The sequence below is a fragment of the Mirounga leonina genome, unplaced genomic scaffold (assembly GCF_011800145.1).
Source record: "Mirounga leonina isolate KUSES-001 unplaced genomic scaffold, KU_Mleo_1.0 Mir_94, whole genome shotgun sequence".
Classification (NCBI taxonomy): Eukaryota; Metazoa; Chordata; class Mammalia; order Carnivora; family Phocidae; genus Mirounga; species Mirounga leonina.
Window position 1 is genome coordinate 52,732,619 of NW_023270855.1, and position 22,741 is coordinate 52,755,359.

General features: G+C 49.2%; 1 protein-coding gene across 4 annotated transcripts in view; it reads right to left on the reverse strand.

The window, feature by feature from the left end:
* The window catches only part of INSR (insulin receptor), a 129,489-nt gene that overhangs the window by 35,219 nt on the left and 71,529 nt on the right, over window positions 1-22,741 (reverse strand). For all 4 annotated transcript variants that reach the window (XM_034997375.1, XM_034997377.1, XM_034997376.1 and 1 more), the window contains exons 3-9: window positions 16,440-16,761; window positions 10,366-10,514; window positions 9,229-9,373; window positions 7,111-7,325; window positions 6,005-6,131; window positions 3,686-3,936; window positions 2,025-2,192 (exon numbers count right to left, since the gene is read on the reverse strand). In XM_034997375.1, coding sequence (XP_034853266.1) covers window positions 2,025-2,192; window positions 3,686-3,936; window positions 6,005-6,131; window positions 7,111-7,325; window positions 9,229-9,373; window positions 10,366-10,514; window positions 16,440-16,761 — 1,377 coding nt within the window. The remainder of the gene's footprint in view (window positions 1-2,024; window positions 2,193-3,685; window positions 3,937-6,004; window positions 6,132-7,110; window positions 7,326-9,228; window positions 9,374-10,365; window positions 10,515-16,439; window positions 16,762-22,741) is intronic.

Consider the following 22,741-nt stretch of genomic DNA (forward strand, 5'->3'; position numbering starts at 1 on the left):
AGATGGTGGGAGCCGGGGGTCGGGTGGAGGGTGGGGAGTCCATCTTCATGGGGACAGTCTCAGTTTGGGGAGATGGAAAGTTCTGGAGATGGAGGGTGGGGATGGCTGCACGACAGCATGAGCATGCTTCGTGCCGCTGAGCTGTGCGCTTAAAAATGATTAAGATAGTCAATTTTATGTTATATATATTTCACCACAATTTTTAAAAATGCATTGGTAACGCCGTATTCTAGAACTGAAATATGCTAAGGGAGTCGAACTTAAATGTTCCCACACACACAATACAAGTGATAGATGTATGAACTCACTCACTACCTGGGAGAAATCGCTTTACAGCATATAGGTGTATCAAAATCATCCCGATGGGCACTTTCAGTATCTTACAGTTTTACCTTTCAATATCTTATAATTCAACCACATTTCAATAAAGCTTGGGGGGAAAAAAAACCCTACTGGTGATACTAATGGGAAACCACTCCCAGTCATAGTGAGTAAGCTTATTTATTTTGTGTATGTTTTTCAATTTGTGGTAAAATACACGTAACATAAAATATACCATCTTAATAATTTCTAAGTGCACAGCTCACTGGCATTAGGTGCAACCATCCCCACCATCCATCTCCAGAACTTTCTCATCTCCCCGAACTGAGACTCTGTCCCCATGAAACACTGACTCCCCTCCCGCTCCCCAACCCCTGGCTCCCACCATCTACCTTCTGCCTCTGTGGACGGGACTCCTCTGGGGACCTCCTATGGGTGGAATCGTACCATATCTGTCCTTAGTAAGTTTATTTATCAATTCCACAAACTTTGCGATCATTACAAAGTAAGCCATGTATAAATAGCCACATTGTAATGATAGATTTAGACTTCCAGAATTGAAGTTGTTACTCTTTAAAAAAAAAAAAAAAAGGGAAGCACCAAGGGCTGTTGCTGGTGGTGGTTCAAGCTGGTGGTTTCGGTTACTCGAATGCAGGGCCAACAGCTCACAGCTAAGCTGAGGCCTGTGCTTGCTCTTGAGTTATATAAAGAATCTGAAGAGATAAATCACGTTTGCAAGCCTCAGCTCAGGCGGGGAATGAGGTCACAGGCATACATATAGCACATGATCTTAGAGCTGGGACAGCTCCCGGAGATCATCTGGCCTCCTGCCCCTTCTCCCGAAAAGGAGGCGGCCGGTGACAAGCCCGGTGACTTGCCCAAAGCCCTACAGCAGGTCAGACGTCCGGCCAAGAGTCGCCCGCAGGCTCGAGGCCTCTGCCACGCCTCACCAGCAGTCCCTGAGCCTTTGCTTCCAAGGTCAAGGGCTGAGGAAATCGCTAACTCAAAACAATCTAAAGAAAAATAAATACGGACAAACATAAAGCACAGACGAACAACACCAAAAAAAAAAAACTAAAGGAAAAAAAATGACATCTCTTTCTCCGGTTTGATGGGTTTTTTTTAAAATCCAGCTTTAAAATTGTAAACTAATTTATACAAACTAGATTGAGGCTCAGAGAATTTTCTGTTTTCCTGCAAATGGATGAAGCCTGTTAAGTAAACAAGATTAAAGACGGGGCGGCGGGGAGGAGAATCATCTCTAGTATAAATTTTTCATGGAAAGCACAGAAGGGAACACATTACCGCTCCTGGCTACCTCCAACCCTTAAAACGTTAAGGGTCTAAATGTAGGGGCTAAAACTCTTTCCTGACTTTGTCATTAACCTCTCGACTCCTAGCTTAGCCCCCAAATTCAGCGGGTTAACAGAGCTGCATCCCCACAGCGGGGAAGGGGGAGGGGGAGAAAATTTCAGATAGAAATGGTGCCAAGACATGGAACTATCTGGTTTTGACACGAGTCTTCAGAGTGTCACGAGGCGGTGATGTTTAGAAATGGGTCTGTGTGGTTTGGTACAAGATGGTGTGTGTGGGCACATGCCCCCACACTTACACTGGGAAGCCAGCATGGGGTGGGGGGGAGACACTTGCCTGGAAGCAGGACAAAGCAGATCATCTGCTCCCACACACCCACCTGCACTCACCTTTGAGGCAGTAATCCAGCTCATACAGCTCACTGTCTTCTACCTGCCTCTCCCAGAAAACCAGGTAGTGTGTGATGTTGCCATTGGGATCAGAGGGAGGCTTCCACTTCAGAATAATCTGGGACGAGGAGTTAGAAACGGAGATTGGATCCAGGGGGACGGAAGGGTCTGCAAAGGAGAAAGGGAAAACAGGTGCACCGTGAGCAGGGGGCAGGGACTGGCTGTCGGGCGGGCGTAAGAAGGAACACACCGGGGGGCGCCTGGGTGGCTCAGTCGTTAAGCGTCTGCCTTCAGCTCAGGTCATGATCCCGGAGTCCCGGGATCAAGCCCCACATAGGGCTCCCTGCTCCGCGGGAAGCCTGCTTCTCCTTCTCCCACTCCCCCTGCTTGGGTTCCCTCTCTCGCTGTGTCTCTCTCTGTCAAATAAATAAATAAAATCTTTAAAAAAAGAAGGAACACACCGGTTAGAGAGATCATGGGGATGTTCGCTGCAGTGTGTTTTAACAGCAGAGAAAACTGGAGACACATGGAAAGCTCACCAGGCAAGCGCACGGGGTACCAAATTACAGTCCATTCATACCACAGATTACACAGCCATTCGTTCATTCAATTATGCAGCACACATTTATACAGAGAAGGCTCCAACTGTGTGGCGAGCTGTCTCGGTTCCAGGCACTGGAAAGATGCTGGGGAAAGGAAGGATACTGGGAAGAGATAAATAAACTCACATTTTCCAGGTAACATTCGGCCCAAATTGAACCCAGTCACACGGTAACTTTCAGCACTGGGATGCCAGTCATCCGTATCACTGAGACGACACCTCATCTAACACCCCCCAAAACGCACCACCTTTGGGCTCCACAAAACCTGCCCCTCAAGAATGCAGGTGGCTGAGGGGGTCAATGGGGGGGGGCTGAGGCTCTCAAGGCAGAGGGCATCATGCGTACAAAGATCCAGAAGCTAGAAGCTTCCAGAAACTGTGGAGTCCTCTGGTATTGCTGGAGGATACAAGAAGAAGGGGGCACCAGCCAAAAAAGCTGGGGCTGGCTCATAACGTCTGGACTGTATCCCATGGGACAGGGTTTCTCACCCTCAGTACCACGGACATTTAGGGCCAGATAGTTCTTTGTCGTGGGGGTCTGCCCTGTGCATCGCCAGATGCTCAGCAGCGTGTAACGCCGGTAAGCCCCACGTCCACCGTCACGACAACCAAAACGGTCTCCAGACATCACCAAAGGTCCGCAGGGGGGCAGAATCACCCCAGGGCTGAGAACCTCCACAACAGGAGAAGGACTTAGGCTTTATGAAAATACAAATACCACTAAATTGCTAGGAAATAGTCCAGCACCACCGCCCCCCACCGACTAAAAAAAAAATGAAGGGGGAAGGGGGCACAGAAATGAAATAAAAAAAGCAAAACATTGATGAAGCTGGGAGATGGTCCATGGGGCTCATTTTTCTACTTTTGTGAATATCTGAAAATTTTCCAGAATGGGAGGGAACAGAGTAGCAGCTTGTTGCTACTGCTTTGTCTTTTGAAATTGCAACCTTGGGCACCCGGCTCTTTCAGAAGCCAACAGCCACATCAAAGAGCACGTCCTACAACATCACCGTGTCAACTGTTCAAGGCAAGATGTCCATTCCACGTAAGAAACACTTACTAGTGGCATCTGTCTGCACATAGATGATGTCACTCTTGGCCCCATACGTGCGGCGTTCATCGGAAAAGGTGACCAAGGTCTTGACGAAGATGGCATACTGGGTCCAGGGCTTGAGACCCCGCATCAGCCACCCCGGGTGGTTCTGCGACTTGGGGTCATTGGACCGCAGAGGCGGGTCAATGTCCACCACCGTCCAGCTGTTAGAGCCACACGCGTCCTGCCCGTCAAACTCGGTCACATTCTGATAAGGGCTTTCAAGACAAAGCAGAAGGTGGTTATCATGCCATGACTCTCGCTCTGAGGACGGAGGGCTGCGGCAGGGAAGGTGACATCCTACAGGGTTGTCTCCTGTCTACCAACAAGCTTACGCCACAAGGAAAAATGACACAGATCCCAAAGAGAAGGGACCCCTTCCCTTATAGCTCCATTTTCCGACTATATCAATAGTGATGATGATGTTACCAACTACCTCACTACTTACTGGTAAGAATACAGGAGAGGGGCACCTGGGTGGCTCAGATGGTTAAGCAGCTGCCTTCGGCTCAGGTCATGATCCCAGGGTCCTGGGATCGAGCCCCGCATCGGGCTCCTGGCTCAGCCAGGAGTGTGCTTCTCCCTCTCCCTCTGCCTCTCTCCCTGTTCATGCTTTCTCTCTCTCTCTCTCTCTCTGTATCTCTATGTCTAAAATGAATAAATAAAATCTTAAAAAAAAAAAAAAGATTCTCTCTCCCTCTCCCTCTGCCCCTCCCCCATTCCCTGTGCACGTGCCTACTCTCTCAATAAATAAATAAATAAAATCTTAAAAAAAAAAAAAAAGACTGCATGAGAGTTTATGTGCTACTTCTCGGCACACAGTCGGAGCATAATAAATCTTCAAAGATGGAGCAATTATTAATATGAATACTATCACAACTTCCATCATCTCCCTTTAAAACTCCTGATCTCTGGGTTGTAAGGTCAAGCCCCATGTTGGGTATAGGGATTACTTAAAAATAAAATCTTTAAAAAACTTTTTTTCAGCGCAGTCGTATAGACTCTTGAACAACATGGCCCCAACTGCGTGGATCCACTCACGTGTGGATTTTTTACAGTACAGGACTGTAAATGCATTTTCCCTCCCTTATGACTCTTTTTTTTATCTTTTTTTTTAAGATTTTATTTATTAAAAAAAAAAGATTTTATTTATTTATTTGAGAAAGAGAGAAAGAGCGAGAGAGAGCATGAGCGGGGGAGGGGCAGAGGGAGAGGGAGAAGCAGACTCGCCACGGAGCAAGGAGCCCAACGTGGGACTCAATCCCAAGACCCTGAGATCATGACCTGAGCCGAAGGCAGACGCTTAACCGACTGAGCCACCCAGATGCCGCCCCCTTACGACTTTCTTAATAACATTTTCTTTTTTCTAGCTGACTTTCTTGTAAGAATACAGTCTATAATACATATAACATACAAAATCCATGTTAATCAACAGCTTATGTCATCGGTAAGGATTCCGGTCAATAGCAGGCTATTAGTAGCTAAGTTTTCGGGGAGTCAAAAATTATATGTGGATTGGGCACCTGGGTGGCTGAGTCGCTAAGCGTCTGCCTTCGGCTCAGGTCATGATCCCAGGGTCCTGGGATCGAGTCCCACATCGGGCTCCCTGCTCGGCAGGAAGCCCTCTTCTCCCTCTCCCGCTCCCCCTGCTTGTGTTCCTGCTCTCGCTATCTCTCTGTCAAATAAATAAATAAAATCTTTAAAAAAAAAAATTATATGTGGATTTTTGACCAGGGGAGGTGGTCAGCGCCCCTAACTTTGGCATTGTTCAAGGGTCAACTGTACTCAAAACGAGCAGGTGTTGTTTAATGGGGACAGTTTTAGTTTGGGAAGATGAGAAAGTTTTATTAGAGATGGATTCTGTGATAGTTATGTGCTTAATGCCACTGAGCTGTGCGCAGAAACACAGTTCAAGTGGCCAATTTTATGTCGTGTATGTTTTGCCACAATTCTTTAAATGTCGGAGAAAATACAAAATCGATACGAAAATCAATCTTTAAAAACCCACTAAGCAGACGGAGCAGATTGTGTTAAGGATATCTTGCTGAGATATACGGACATGAGGCAAAATGGAATATTGCTGTAGGAGACTCGCCAAAAGAAACCTGTCTATTTCAATTTCTGGTTTTGACAAACGGGGGTGTTACTAACCTCACATGCCATCAGCTTGTGAGATGGTATAAAAGAGCTTATGATAGCTATTCCCAAGGAAGAGAGAGACAGAGGAGTCTCCAAGGGGAACCTCCGAACACACCCAACCCTCATACCTCTTTATCTTCTACTTACGCCTCTTTGTAGAAAAGCATGAACCCCAGGAGGTCTCGGAAGTCAGGGGGCCAGTACGGCTCCCATTTCAGCAAGATCTTGTCATACGATGTCCGAATGTAAGAAAATTTAAGGAGTTCATTTTCACCTAAGGAAAGTTTAAAAACAATATCAGTATTAAAACCTTACTCCAGCGCAGCCCGAAACAGGTGATCCTACATCCCGAAGAGCACTAGTGAGAAGGGAGATGTCAATCTGCTATTCCCTGGATGGGTCTCATTCCCACACGCCTTCTGCCGGGGCTCGGGGGCAAAAGCTGGTCACGCGAGTTGGCCCCTTCCATCAGCCAGTGACTTGGCCAGAGGCTCAACAGTAAGTAACACCAACTCAAGAAGGACACCGGGCCAGTAATTATTGGGAAGAGTGATTTTTCAAGAGTAACGCTTGTCCTGGTACAATGTTGTCATACATGTGGGCTTTCGAGCCTTACGTGTCGCAAGACGTAACTCCAGTGCTAAGTGAACACATGCGGAGGGAGTTTAGAGAGCGTCGAGAGCGAGCGGGTGGTGGAGAGACAATGCCTTAGAAAGAGTGGACGGCAAGCCCTCCCTTAAGCTCCACCCCAGCCTTGCTCTCTCCCTCCCCTGAATTCCCGGGCGCGCTTGCCCGGCCCACAAGGACCCAACTCCCCCTGAAGGTATCATGGAAGCCTTGGTGCCTCAAGGCTCAGATGTCCCTTCCGGAGAGAACCTGTCAGAGGAGTGTAGTCAGCCAGCAGCCTCCAGCTCTATAGCAGCTCCAGGACCTGCTAGAGCATTGGAGCCAAGAGCATCTATAAGGAAGAATCAAATCATTCATTCATTCATTCATTCATTCATTCATTCAATGTGGATGTGGCATCTTCCAGTATCAGGCACTGTATCTCTGTAATCACAAAGGTAAGATACACCTGTCCTCGGTATTTCAGAAATAGAACTCTACGAGACATAGAGTTGTTTTAGCTCATGGCGGGGGGGGGGGGCAATGACACCTCCATCCTACCCCCAAGGGCCAGTGTAGTTCTCGAGGAGGAGGGCGGCCACCTTATCTGGTCCATGGGCTGGAAGGACCAGGACATCCCCACTTACAAGACGCCTGGTCCCCGTTGGTCTTCAGGGCAATGTCGTTCCTCTCCTGGCGCCCCTTGGTTCCTGAAACTTCCTCCATCTTGTGAATTTCTGACAAGCAGAGTTTGGGATTGTAGTGGAAGAAGAGTTTCCCCTGAGTGATGGTGAGGTTGTGTTTGCTCCAGTCCCAGAGCTGCCTTAGGTTCTGGTTGTCCAAGGCGTAGAAAGAGTAGTTCCTACGGAAACATACACAAACCTAGTCATTCGCTGGCTTGTCACCTCCAACGCCAAGATGGCGGGGCTATGGCTGGAGTTGTGACCCTGAGGAGCACAAAAATGGAAAGAACCTGGGTCCTTGACAGCACTGTTGGACAGCCCTCCTCAGACTTGTCGCTCGTGAGTCCATCTCCATCTACAGGAAACACAGCTAGTCCGGCTTTCTGTTGTTTTACTGACCCAGAGTCAGCAGACCTCGAGGGGAGGGGATCTGAGAAATGAGGATGGACAGCTGGGGCAAAGAAAGGAGTTCCATTTTGTACTGTAGCATTTAAGGCTTCTGGGGGTCACCCCGCTAAAGACAGGCTTGAGGGTAAGCCAGGGCTGGAGCTCTATGCACACGTAGATCGTTAGAGAGACAGCCAAGGCTGGGAACCCAGCACACCAACTCTCAAAGGCAGGTGGAGTAAAGGGACCTGGGAGGGAGATGAGGAGGCAGGGAGAGTATCCCCAAGAAGCAGAATCCTGTGGGCCAGAGATGAGAATTTCAGCAAGGAGTAGGTGCAGTCAATGTCAAAGGGGACCAAGAGCTGAGAAGGTACAGGGCACAGCACTCCCAGGGGCCCAGTCACGGCAGCACTCCAACTCATAACAAAGCCCAAAGCACACTTGGAGGGCACAAAGTTTGGGCTGTACCCCTTGAGATTTCCCAACAGTGACTGTATCAGTTTCCTTGGCTAGGCCTCTCGACACGTCCCAGCACATTCCTTTCTCTCCAGGCACTGTCCCTTAACAGATTCTTTGGGGGGTTTTAAAAACCCCTAAGTTCTGGGCACCTGGGTGGCTCAGTCAGTTGAGCATCTGCCTTCAGCTCAGATCATGATCTCAGGGTCCTGCGATCGAGCCCCGCATCGGGCTCCCTGCTCAGCAGGGACTCTGCTTCTCCCTCTCCCCACCCCCACTCATGCTCTCTCTTGTTATCTCTTTCTCAAATAAATAAATACAATCTTAAAAAAGAAAGTTCTCAACACAAGAAAAAAGTTTTGTAACTGTATATGGTGATGGTTGTTAACTAGACCTACCGTGGTGATCATTTTGCATATATACAAATATAGAATCATTATGTTGCACACCTGAAACTAATATAGTATTACATGTCAACTGCACCTCAATAAAAAAAAATCTGTTTTTCTCCTCCCACTCCCCCACCACCGCCTCCAGTTTTATTGAGATATAACTGATTTATAACAGTATTCGTTTCAGGCTTCCAACATTATGATTTGCTATTTGTAGATATCATGAAATGATCACCACCATAAGTTCAGTTCACATCCATCACCTCACATGATTTAAAAAAAAAAATTGTTTCTTGCGACAAGAACTTTTAAGATTTATGCTCTTGGGGCACCAAGAATAAATAAAATCTTAAGAAAAAATAAGATTTACACTCTTAGCAAATTTCATGTGTGTAATTCAGTATTGTTAACTACGTGGGTATATCACATCTCCAGGACTTACTTATTTTATGACTGGAAGTCCATACCTTTTGACCCCTCGCACCTGTTTCTCCCACCCTCTACTCCCACCTCTGGCAACCACCAATCTATTCTCTGTATCTCAAAGCGTGTTTTTGTTGTTTTGTTTTTAAATTCTCATATAAGTGAGATCCTACAGCATTTGTCTTTCTCTGACCTATTTCACTCGGCATAACACCCTCAGGTCCATATGTATTGTTGCAAATGGTAGGATTTCCTTCCTCTTTATGGCCGAGTGATATTCCATTGCATGTATGAGCCACATCTTTATCCCTCCATCCATCCATGGACACAGGTGTTTCTGTGTCTTGGCAAAAACCCGTGAGTTGTTTTAACTCGCGGACCTCCTAGTGAGCCTTCAGGCCACACCCAGAACCAGGCCACGTACCCGATTTCCAAGGTCTCTCCTCGAATCAGCCGTAACTTCCGGAAAAAAGAAAGTGACACAAGAGCGTAGGATCTCCGGATTTTCAGATACCCGGAAATTTCTTCAATGAGTCCTAGGTTGGCCTCCAGCTCAGCTGCCAGGTTGTCTAAGGAAAGGACAGAATATCCAGTGAGCTTCTACAGAAATATTTTAATCTTCCCATAATCTCTCAGAGTGAGGAGTCAACCTGGAGGCTGCAAGTCCCCATATAAGTGACCAGCGTGCTTTTTTCCTCATCCTTTACCTTGTTTGCCCTCCTCCAGACACATGGGCCTCCCCACCATCCCTTAAACAAGCCAGGCATCCTTCTGCCTCAGGACCTTTGCACTGGCTTCCTCCTTTGCCCTGAATATTTTTCTCTCAGATCTGCTTGGTTTGCTTCATCTCCAGCTCAAAGCATCGTTCCTCAGAGCAGAAACCCCTTCAAAAATAGCAGACCTCTTTATTCTCTATTTCGGAGGCTGGCGAATGACAGACAGCCCAGTGGCCAAATCCAGCCTGTGTCGTAAATAATGTTTAATTGGAAAAGAGCCACATCCATTTGTTTACAGGTTCTCTATGGCTGTTTTTACAGCAGCAGAGTTGAGTACTTATGGCAGAGATCGTCTGGCCTGCAAAGCTGAATATATTTATTCTGTGACCCTTTATAAGAAGAAGTCACCGATCTCTGCTCCCCCACCCCCCCGCCGTTTCCCTGCTTTACTTCCCTTCATAGTGGGGTCCACCCCAAGTTTATGTTATATGTTGATGTGTTTATTTGTAAGATCCATCATGCGTGGGCTTTGCTTTCTTTACTGTGAGTATTCGATAAAATGTTTGCTGAATAAATAAAGGGATGCCTTTTTGCCTGCGGTGGTACTTCTGGAAACACGGCCCCCAGACCTGCCACAGGGCACATGGCCTACTTGTTAAAAATGCAAATTCCCACATAAGAACACCAATTTCCAACTTGGAAAATTAGAATCTGCGGGTGGGTGGGGCCAGGACTCAGCTGTGAATTTTAGGTCTGGAAGCCAACTCTTCAAGTGACTCCTCCCCTGGTGTGTAGCTGGAAGGTGGGTCCCAGCTGGGGGCAGCCCCCACCCCCAGAGCACTCACTGCCCCCTCGGATGTTGATGATGAGGCTTCCGTTGACAACAGTGCAGCCTCGGAGCTCCTGGGCAGACGTCACCGAGTCAATGGTTTTCTCGCCCTCCAGGATGTGACAGACCTTGGGACAGGGGCCCAGGCATGGAGTGCACATCAGGCTGAAGAAAGAGCGGAGAGAAGGGGTCAGGGCACCCAGGACCCCACGCACCAGGACTGCTCAGGGTCCCAAGGACGGGACTTACGCTGTTACCCTAAGGCTGGGCATTTCCACCACAGCATTGCTGACATTTGGAGTCAGAGAATTCTCCGTTGTGAGCGTGTCTTGCTCCTGGATGGTGCTGAGCAGCCTCCCCGGCCCTCACTCACTCAATGCCAGTAGCACCTGTCCCTCAGCATGACAGCCAAACATGTCTCCAAACACCGTCCCCTGCGGGGACAGGGGGCAAATCACCCCCAGTAAGAACCACCATGTAAGGGGCAGGTGCATGCCATCCTCCATGGCGGCACATCCTACGGCTTTACCCCAAAGGCAGGGGACTCACGCTTTTCCCCTAAAACAACAGGGCTCCAGCCATACCCCAAAGCAATGGGATTCACACTACACCCCAAGGAGGATCCCATTCTACGCGGAAGAGGCAGGACTCACGCCATCATACTGAAGGTTTGGGACTTGGGCGTTACCACGGTGATGGGAATTTTTCCGAGCTGATGGGCCTTTCGGAGGATTTCCGCTGCCCCATACCACAGTGCTGCCACCCCGAGGAAACCTGATGCTTGCTGTTGCGTAGGGTCTGACGTGCCTACACCTGTAACACAACCTCGCATGGGACAGTGGGTGACGGCGGCAGCCTTTGGCTTTGCTGACTGCAGCCTATGGTACTGGACTACACAGCTCCCAGCAGTCCTTTGGGAACCATCCCTCCCCTCCACAGGGTCTGAGGTGGGTTCTTGGCTAGCACAGCACTCCTAGGTCCAGGCAAGACACATGATCCAGGCCAGGCTGGGCACCATCATCCATCCCCCCAGGGGTTCAGAGGTGGGCACGCACCCAAGTCAGTCCAGTGAGGGTTTTGTTTTTTTGGTTTTTTGTTTTTTTAATTTGAGACAGAGAGAATGAGATACAGAGAGCATGAGAGGGAGGAGGGTCAGAGGGAGAAGCAGACTCCCTGCCGAGCAGGGAGCCCGATGCGGGACTCGATCCCGGGACTCCAGGATCATGACCTAAGCCGAAGGCAGTCGCTTAACCAACTGAGCCACCCAGGCACCCCCCAGTGAGGGTTTTACCAGAATTTCCCAGAAGGAGAAACTATCTAAAGCACTTGGCACGTAGAAAACAAGAGTCGTTAGTCCTTGCTCTGATGACCACTTTTTTTTTTATTAAAGATTTTTATTTATTTATTTGAGACAGAGAGAATGAGAGACAGAGAGCATGAGAGGAAGGAGGGTCAGAGGGAGAAGCAGACTCCCCGCCGAGCAGGGAGCCCGATGCAGGACTCGATCCAGGGACTCCAGGATCACGACCTGAGCCGAAAGCAGTTGCTTAACCAACTGAGCCACCCAGGCGCCCCTGATGACCACTTTTCATTAGTGGTATCAGTGTTGCTACCGGGGCTGGTTACACACCCTTGGCATATCCAATTCTTCAGAATGACCTCGGTGATGGCAGTCCCAGGTCCTGGCACAGAGCTTCAAAGGCCCTTGGGATTCCCTGAGAGGCAGGAGCATCTTTGTTATGCTAGTGAGGTGACAGTGTGGTGGCCCCTATGTAGCTTCGGGATGGGGGCTGGTCCCCAAGAAGACCAAAGACAGGATTAGATTGGTGGGTCCACTGAAGATGGAGTCCAAGCACATGGTCAAGGAGTCAACTGATCACAGCTATGTAACGAGAGCCCAAGAAAAATTCTGGACACCGGCTCGGCGACGTTTCCTGGACAGTGAATGCAAACATCTGCTGGGAGGGCCACGTCCCTGACTCCACGGGACGGAGCTGGGACGCCCCGTGATAACACACGCATCCTTAATAATAAAGCTGTAGTTGTAAGTACATGTAGTTTCAGTGCCTGACGGTGAGCTCTGATTGCCAAGGCATCCATTTCAAAAGACATCCCTCCAGTGAACGTATGGCCAACTGCATGACCCAGCTCCGAGAGATAAGGAATTCGGCTGCCCCGCCCCCGAAGCTCCCTCCTTCAGAAAGCCCTGGGTGGCCCAGATAGTTGACTGCCCGAGTGACCCCACTTCTCCCTCCCCGCCCCAATTCCTCTTCTTATGCTTTAAATTCACCAGTAAAGAGTGAACCCACGAAACCCTGGAGGCCCCACCCTCGGACCCTAACGAAGGCAGAGCCCCAGGTCCACACTGTCTCTCTCTCTCTCTTTGCCCGTGTTCTCACTGTGTGGCCCGCGAGGGTGCCCTGTGCCCTCTTGTGAGACTTGTGACTCATCACCCTCGTTTTCCTCAAAGTTCCCAGATAGTCTTTGCTGAAGTGCATCCAGCGATCCTAAGAACCACAAGGGCCGGCCCAGCCATAAATAGGGGCCCTGATGGGGAAACATCTGGAGCTGACCACAAGTGACATGTGCCTCTTGGGTGAGCCCTGCCGGAGTCCCTAACTAAGGGCGCTACCATTAACAGGCTCGGGACTGATGGAACGGTATGGCCTTTTTTTTTTTTTTTTTTTAAAGTACTGTGACCTGTTCTGGCAAATTATTGAACCTAAAATGGATACGTGCGAACACGTACATGCATATCCAGCCGATGAGAAGTATGGGTGGCCTGGGTACCCCAAAGCGTGGCTGGCATCTGGAGTGAGGGCAGTGTGGTGGAGGACAGAGTCCGATGCTCACTCCGGGTGGCTACGGTCAGACCTGCCCCGCGGACACCAGTTGATATCAGAACAGCTGGGGTGGAAATGGAATAGGGACCAAATGTTTGGGTTCTTTTGTTGATTCTGCAAATACTTCCGGAGCACCTATTATGTGACAGGTGATACTCTAAGCCAGGGGCTGGCCAACGACGGCCCGCGGGCCAGATCCAGCTGACCACCTGTCTCTGTAAATAACATCAGGCTGCAGCCTGGCCTCACCCGCTGGCTTGCGTATCCTCTGTGGCGCTGTTCTTGCGCTATAAGGGCTGAGTTGCGTAGCTGCCAACAGAGGCCATATGGCCCTCAGAGCTGAAAATATTTACAATCTGGCCCTTTGCCATCGCCCGTTCTAAGCTGCAGGCACACATGAGTGAACGAAAGAGGCAATCTACTTTCCCCGTGGGAGATTACAAAGGCCCCAAGTTGTTTGCAGCCCATCCCACCAAGAAGTGCCCAGTAGGTCCCCATTCAGTGAATCTGGGCTTGGCCACGTGACGTGCTTTGGCCAATGGGACAGCAACAGATGTAATGCAAACACAGGCTTGAGAAGTACTTGCACGTGGGGGCAGGCGCTTCCTGGCTACTGGGCTGGGAAACCCCATGGAGAGAGGCCTCGGCTGCCCATCCGAGATATGAGAGGCTACCCTATGCACGCGGTCATGGCTGGCTCAGCCCAGGCTGGACAAACCACCTGTCAACCCATGAAATCATTATAAACCATGAATGAGTGTTGTTTCGAGTCACTAGGTGTTGGCTGGTTTGTTACCCAGAAAGAGCTCACCGATACACTTGTGAAACATATGGTCAGGTTGGGCAAAATTAACAAATTGACAATTAAAAAATCAACTGGCGGTAAATGCCATGAAAAAGGTGAAAACCGGGGGCGCCTGGGTGGCTCAGTTGGTTAAGCGGCTGCCTTGAGCTCAGGTCATGATCCCAATCCCAGGGTCCTGGGATCCAGCGCCACATCAGGCTCCCTCCTCAGCGGGGAGCCTGCTTCTACCTCTCTGTCTGCCTCTCTGCCTACTTGTGCTCTCTCTCTATCTCTCTGTCAAATAAATAAATAAAATCTTAAAAAAAAAAAAAAAAATGAAAACTGTGTGATGTGCCAAAGAGTGGCTGGATGCTAATTCAGCCAGGGCAGTCAAATAGGGAAGGGTTCTCAGAGGAAGTGACTTTTCAGCTGGGACCTGGCTGACAAGAAGCCAGCCAGGCAAAGATCATTCTAGGGGGAGGGACAGGGATGCCCCATGCCCACCACATTCTTAACATTCACCCCAAATATCAAGCCCTCCTCGTCCCAGGAAAGAGCACCCCAGGACTCCCACCAGGAACCTCAAAGTGACCAAAGATAGTGAGGCTTTTTAATGAATCATGTGGGTTCCCAAACCTCTGTTCTGAAACTATCAGAAACCATTCCCATATAAACCACCAGAATGGAAGAAAACCTATCTGGTCCTATTTGATATTAAACCACATTAGAAAATGACAGCACTGGGGCGCCTGGGTGGCTCAGTCGGTTAAGCGACTGCCTTCGGCTCAGGTCATGATCCTGGAGTCCCGGGATCGAGTCCCGCATCGGGCTCCCTGCTCGGCGGGGAGTCTGCTTCTCCCTCTGACCTTCCTCCTTCTCATGCTCTCTGTCTCTCATTCTCTCTCTCTCAAATAAATAAAATCTTAAAAAAAAAAAAAAAGAAAATGACAGCACTATAGTCTTTCATCAAATAAAAGTTTCAGAAGGAAAGCTAGTATTTTTTTTTTTAAACCAACAAAGCAAAATATTGCTCTGACAAGTTATAATTGGCATCCCTCACTCTGCCTTTCTTCCCTCAGTAAAGGTCCCAGACTTCACAGAACATGCTGCTAATTTCCCAGGGTTTGGGTCCTAGGCTGTTGCACCATCAGCAAGTACATCAAAGAAATCTCCTCTCCATCTCAGGTCTCAGTTACAGTCAGGAAAAAGAAAAAAAAAAAACCTTTTATTTAAAGCCAGTGTCTTTTAAACAAACATCTCGCCACAAGATGTTAATATCCATGCTTTATTTCAAACGTGGAAAAAAAAAAAAAAAACAGAAATGAATCCAAAGGAATATGGTCATTTTCCCAACCTGACTGATAAACTGGCCAGGAAAAAAAAAAAAAAAAAAGCTCTGTCTGGCATGCAAAGGTGATTTATAGAAGCCTATTCTTGGTCAACAAAGCCACTTGATAGGTTTTATCAAAAACAACTAAAACAAAACATGTTGTACTTGCAGGTTTCACAAACACTCAAAGAGAGGCTCATAAGACCTGAAATAAAGGTTGTTTTCCTTCCCACCCACTCCACCCGGGGAAATAAAATTTCCCACCAGAACACGCTCGCTTGGCTAATTCTCAAGTCTGAAGAGGAAGATTTTTTACGTAAGCAGATCAGCTCAAGGCCCCTTGACGTGCGTCTGTTTCTGATTTATTTTTTGTTGTTTTGTGGGGGTTTTTTTTTTTAAACCCTCAACACAAAAACCAGGAAACAGATTTTTTAAACTTGGTTACAGCCCCGAGACACCGAAATAGCTCATCTAAAGAAGCTAACAACATGAACAAAAAGTCTGCGATGTGCGTAGGAAATCTGACTCACCACCAAAGAGAGAAAACCGTATTCCTCACCCGAACATTAGGGAACATTAGGTTTGATGGCCCTGTCCTTCAAAATGCAGCAAAGTCCTGAGAATATTCTAGAATGGATTCTCTTCCTCCTTGTGCTCCCGGCTAATCTCAGCACATTGTCTGGCTCCAGCATGGAGAAAACATAAAAACCTCAGCTCTGCTCTAGGCTGTAACATTTGGGCAGCCGCATCCCTGGGGACGGTCCTGTCCCTGAGAAGGATGCTAGTGGAAACCAAGGACTCCTGTCTTTCTGTCTTCTGTTCCCCAAGCTAAGCACAGAAAAACTAAAAAACGGTGCGTACAACGGGAAAATGTTTACTCTCTCGTCCTTTACGGAAAGTTTGTCGAGTCCAGCTCTAAAGGCCAGGACCAAAACAGGAGGCGACAACGGCATCCGAGAGACCCAGGAATATCACCACGCGGCAGCACCCCCTCACTCGTTGCCAGTTAACTCTAGTTTTCCACACAGTTTCAGCAGGTGCCACCCCGCCCCCCACCCCCCCCCACCACCACCATCAGCCCCGCATCGCTTCCCGTCTTTGCTGCACCACCCCCTCCCCACCCCTGGACTCACTTGCTGGAATTCATCGTGTAGCCAGAGGGGCACTCGGGGATGCACTTGCTGTTGTGAATGACGTATTGGTGGCAGCCCTGTCTCCGGGAGTTCTTGCATCTGTTGTGCAGGTCCTGACAGAAGCTGAAGTTCACGCAGCGCCAGTCTTGGAAGTGGTAGTATGGGGGCGGGCAGGTCTCCACGCACCTGCCATCCAGGTAGAAGTTGCGACAGGCCACGCACTTGGTGGGGTCGTCGGGCTCGGAGCAATTGCCCAAACACTGGCTGTGGCAGCAGAGACCCTCAGCGGTGCAGCCGTGCGACTTGCAGATGGTGGGACAAACTGGGGAGAGAGAGAAAACAGCCGGTCAGCAGCTTCGCCGTCTGCAGAGACTGCAAGCCTGGATGAGGGAGGGCAAAAGCCGCACAAAATCGTGACAGTAACAGTCTCCCTTCTACCGTCCTCGCTCCGCGCCAGGCATGACTATTAATTCGTGTCAGCAGAGAGGCTCTGACTCACAGCATTTGCAAATCGCCCCGGTGTAAATACCCCCACCTCGGTCCATCTGAAGCTACCAACAAAATGCTGCTGAACATGGAGCCGATGAGAGAGACACACAGGAGCCCAGCCTTACACAGCATCTCCACTGTAGAGCTACATAGTAGTGAATAACCTCAAAGGCGTAAGCAATTGAAAAATGCAACGAGATAGGGCGCCTGGGTGGCTCAGTCGGTTAAGCGACTGCCTTCGGCTCAGGTCGTGATCCTGGAGTCCCGGGATCGAGTCCCGCATCGGGCTCCCTGCTCGGCAGGGAGTCTGCTTCTCCCTCTGACCCTCCCCCCTCTCATGTGCTCTCTCTCATTCTCTCTCTCTCAAATAAATAAATAAAATCTTTAAAAAAAAAAAATGCAGCGAGATAATAGGAAGTGGGGAGATCTGAGTATTTATTTATTACCTCTGTTTTTAACATGATTTGTTAATTGTAAGTCTGTCTCATGTACATTTTCATAACAGCTTCTTTAATTAGCTAGTTCGCACATTTTCTGAAACCCTGACCGTCGGTTCTAGCAAGCTTCTGCAATACTGCTATAAACAGATACATTACTACAGGGCCATTCCAAACTCTGTGTTACAAACGGGGAAACCAAGGTACGAGACGGTGAAGCAAGTTACCCAAAGGTCATTTATCACTTCAACTGACATCTGATTGCCCTGATCTAGATGTTGCAGCCAAGGAACAAGCAACAAGATGCAGGAACAACAAGGTGGCCGCAGCCCCTCCTTCCGGAGCGCGGGGTCTGACGGAGGAGGCAGATTCGTTACTTAAACTCCAGGCTCGGGATGCGCAATCGCATAAGCCACAAGCACGGGGCTGGAGGTAAGGGGAGGGGACATGTCTGTTGCAACCTGAAGGAGATAATGAACAGGAAGAAAAGAGAAGGCCCCGCCGATGGGGAGGCCAGAGGCTTGCCTCTGATTTCGTGGCCGGGGGAGTTTCTGGTCCCCTGCAACGGAACTTGTCCACCAAAGGCCGGACTCTACCCCGGGTTCCTGCAGCAGCTTGTCACCCACCCCATCTCTCCCCACGTCTCACTACTCATCGCTTCCTAATTACCCCTTGATTTCAGTGCCTCGGCATCTGGCCTGGTCCTTAATGACCAGACCTCCCTGCCCAGGCTGTTGGCATATCTGTCCGTGGACATGTGGCTTCCCTGAGACTGGACAGACCTCGGCCGTGGCCTGGCCTGTTCCTGGAGTCGCTTTCTTCGCTCAGTCACTCTGCACGGCTTGAAACATAGTCTGGAAGCTGGGGAGTGTTACTGACCCCAAGCCCTCAGGCTCTTTGTTGCAGCAACTTTAGGGCCCCAGTGGACCCCAAAACCAGCCCCAGGAAACAGAAGGGGCCCCTGAAGCTACATTCACATAGGAGCAGCGCTGTCTGATGGAACTTTCTGCGAGGACAGGAATGTTCTCGAGCTGCGCTGTCCAACACGGTAGCCGCTTCTCCCCCGCGGCTCTTGTGTGTGGTTAGTGCAATTTTTTTTTTTATCGTGGCAAAATACACATAGCATAGAACTGACCACCTTAACCATTTTTAAGGGCACAGCGCAGCAGCGCAAAGTATACTCACGCTGTCGTGTAACCATTCCCACCATCCATCTCCAGAACTTTCTCGTCTTCCCAGACTGAAACTCTGTCTCTCTTAAAACACCGACTCCCCACGCCCCTGCCCAGCCCCTGGCTCCCACCGTCTACTCTCTGTCTCTGAGGATGGGACTCCTCTAGGGACCTCTAGGGAGTAGAATCATATACTACTTGTCTTTTTGTGACTGGCTTGTTTCACGGAGCATAAGGTCTTCAAGATTCATCCATGTTGTAGCAGGTGTCAGAATTTCTTTCCTCTTCAAGGCTGAATAGCATTCCACTGTGCGTACATACACCCCGTTTTATTTATTCATTCATCCATCAATTGGCATTTGGGTTGTTTCCACTGTGAATAATGCTGTTAAGATCATAGATACACAAGTATCTCTTCAAGACTCAGCTTTCGGGCGCCTGGGTGGCTCAGTTGGTTGAGCGACTGCCTTCGGCTCAGGTCATGGTCCTGGAGTCCCGGGATCGAGTCCCGCGTCGGGCTCCCTGCTCAGCGGGGAGTCTGCTTTTCCCTCTCCCGCTCCCCCCCTCTTATGCACTCTCTCTCTCTCTCTCATTCTCTCTCTCAAATAAAAAAATAAAAAAAACCCTCAGCTTTCAATTCTTCTGCGTATACACCCAAAAGCAGAATTGTTGAATCATATGGTAGTTCTATTTTTAATTTTTTGAGGAACCACCATACTGTTTTCCACAGCGGCTGTGCCATTTTGCATTCCCACCAAGAGTACACAGGGGTTCCAATTTCTCCTGAGGAACTAAACTTTTCATTGTATTTCAGTTTTAATTTTACCAGCCACAGGTAGCTATTGGCTCTTGCATTGGATAGCAGAGGCCTTGAGAATGAAAATAAACTCCTCGCTAAGGCCTACAGGTCTCTGTGGTCTAGCCTGCTGGCCTCTTGGAGTCCTTCTCCCAGCCCCAGGTGGCAGCCATTTGGGTCTCCTTTCTGCTCCCCGCCCCCCAGCTGTCCACACACACACACACACTCCTGAGGACCTTTGCATCTGCTGTTCCAGCTGGCTGGAGCACCCTCCCCCATTATCCTCCCATGACCCCACGACTGGCTCCTTCTTGTCCTTCAGGTCCCACCACTTCAGGAAGACCTTCCCTGACCTCCCCACTGGAAGTCACTCCCCCCTTCTCAACCATGTCCTAACACACGATCTGATTACATTTTTCTTCTAGTTTTTATCACTCTCAAAAATTACACTGGGGGTTTGTTGACCGTCTGTCTAGAGGGAATGCTGGAGGACAAGCCGTGTCTGTTGCGTTCACAGCACCAGCTCCTAGGACACCCACTCCTAAGACGGGGCTTGCACCAACAGGCCTTTAGTAGGCACAGCTCCGATCAGACAGAGAGGCAAAAGGAATGACTTTGGAGCAGTTCCAAGTACCCAACTTTTAGCCACTGGCTCAAGAATGCATCCGTGATCCACCCCCTGGTTGCAGGTGCTCCACAAATACCATGAAAATCTACACGCAAATGCAAAATGTGGAGCATCTACACATGGTGCATATTCTGATTTTTTATGCCATGGACCCAGACAGAAGGAAGAAGCTGTAACAGGAGCAAGGTGGGTGATAGGAGAAGGTCCGTGTAGGTTTTTTAGGGATTACATACCGCCCATTCGCCCATTCGCCCATTCCCCATTCGATTCTCACTTAATTCTAACAAAGACTCCAGCAGGGAGAGGGTAAGTACGTATCTCCATTTCACAGAAGCAAGACCACAGGCTCTTCTGAGAAGCAGCAGGGCCAGAGCTAAGCTCTTGATCTTTTGGCTCTGAATCTGATATTCCTGGGTCTAAAGAAAGCATCCACCCAGTCAAGGAAGAAGTGACCTGAATTCAGCTTTGGCAACAGAGTGCCCACCACCCCACAAGCACACCATAAAGATTTCCTTAAAGAAGCAACGGCCTTGGTTTTCTTGTCTGTAAAACGGGGAGAACAGTCCCTTAACTTCTCACAACTAAACAAGACGATGTGGCTAAAACACTGGATTCTTTGGCGGGGGTTTTGTTTGTTCTGCTTTTTTATTAAGCAGCCTCCACGCCCAGCATGGAGCTCGAACTCACGACCCTGAGATCACGACCTGAGCCGAGATCAAGAGTCAGATGCTTAACTGCAACGACCGAGCCACCCAGGTGCCCCAGCACTGGATTCTTTGATCAACATGTAGGTCTGATACAAATTAGCTACCACGGGTCCTATTATTATGATCATCATCATTATTAATGATCTGTCTGCAGGGACCCAAGGGCTGAGGCTCAATGGCAGGAAGCAATATTTAAGGCAGACCCACAAAGAAAGACCCCACCCTCTGGGAAGGCACACGTGAGAACAGGAAGGGCTCTATTTCCTGGGCTGGAGCTGTGTCTGGGGGTCAGCCCTTGAGTTCAAATGCAGCATTAGCAAAGACCCAACAAAAACTTCCCAAACACATAAGCCTTCCGGCCTAGACAATGCCAAGAAAAAATACTCAACACTTGCACACAAGGCCACCACCTTGTGTGTGGTGGAGTTTCCAATTTTATGCTGGAGCCCACCTGAGAATCATCTATCTCATTCCTCAGCACAGCAGCTGCCGAGCTTTTTCTGCAAAGGGCCACAAAGCAGCCGTAGGGAAGGCGCGTGCGTGCATGCGCACACACGGGCATGCTTGTGCCCAAAAAAAGTTTAACAGAAGCAGGCAAGGGGCTGGATGGTTGGCCAGCCCCCGCTCAGGGAAACATACCTGGGATTGAGTTACTATTCCTACCAGGGTCTGGACTCCAGGGAGTCAGATGTCATCTCACAGATGGATACCCTGTAAATGATTTTTATCCACCAGAAGACACAACCTCCCAGAGATGACAGCCTGTGGCCCCAGAGGACATTAAACAGCCCTGTATCTAACTTCGCAATCCTATTTCAGTGACGACAAACCCTTTGGCTTTGCCATCCTGCGGGTCCCCTCACTAAAGAGTTAAAAGAAATGTGTTGATGGGTGTTCTTTCGCTTTTTTTTTTTTTTTTCTTTTTACATAAAAGTTGTGTTTTTAACTTCTGAAGACTATGCTTCGATGATGATAAGCCACCTCCGGGTGTCTCCCATTCTGTTTCCAAGTACTTGATCTTATTTAATAGAAATGCCACTGGGCCAGCCCCTGCCCCCACCCCAGGCGGAATTATGAAAACCACAGGTTGTGCAAGATGAAAAACAACCAAATGGAGGACTTTCTTCTCCCCGTGCTCCTCCACCGGCCCCCTCACATAGACACCGACAGAGCCCCAGCCCCAGCCGCAGTCCCAGCAGCTCAGGCTCAGAGGGCCACCGCCCAGGCTGTTTCTGCCAAAAACAATGGTGGCCTCTTTGAGAAAATGCCAAGCAGTCCAGGGGCTGCCCACTTTCCCAGGAGAGGTGCATGCTGTGTGTGTAGGAAACATCCACCCAGACCTTCCAGGGACAGCAAGCACCGGTCCTCCCTCCTCCAAACACACAAGTCCCTTGTCCATCCATCTCCCTCTCCCCCATAAGCTGCCCTCCCACTCCTCCCTAAAGGTTCCCCAAACCCCTGGCCTCCAGTTACACTAGCCGAAGCTTTCAAAACTTGACCTCAAGTGGCTTTTCCACGATGCCCTGTTGAGAAGATTGATAACTGAACTCTAAATAAATCCATGGAGGGGCGCCTGGGTGGCTCAGTCAGTTAAGCAACTGCCTTCGGCTCAGGTCATGATCCTGGAGTCCCGGGATCGAGTCCCGCATCGGGCTCCTTGCTCGGCAGGGAGTCTGCTTCTCCCTCTGACCCTCCTTCCTCTCATGCTCTCTGTCTCTCATTCTCTCTCTCGCAAATAAATAAAATCTTAAAATCAATCAATCAATCAATCAATCAATCCATGGAGTGAGGAAGTACCTGTGTCAACCCTCTGGTTGGACCCTCTGAAGTAAGTGCAATGCTCCCCACCAAATGATGCCTCCCCTAGAGGGAGATCTGCAGAAACGTCAACTTATTTAAGAAGAGGTGATCCAAAGCAAAGGAGGCAAGTGCAATTTGACCCGATATTTCTCCTGCTAGGAATTACCCTGCAGAGGAGAGAGAATCTGTGTACACAGACATTTGGACAAGGGTCGTCTTCAACCTACAGGACATTACCAGTTGGGTTTATAACAGCAAAAGACTGGAAAGAAC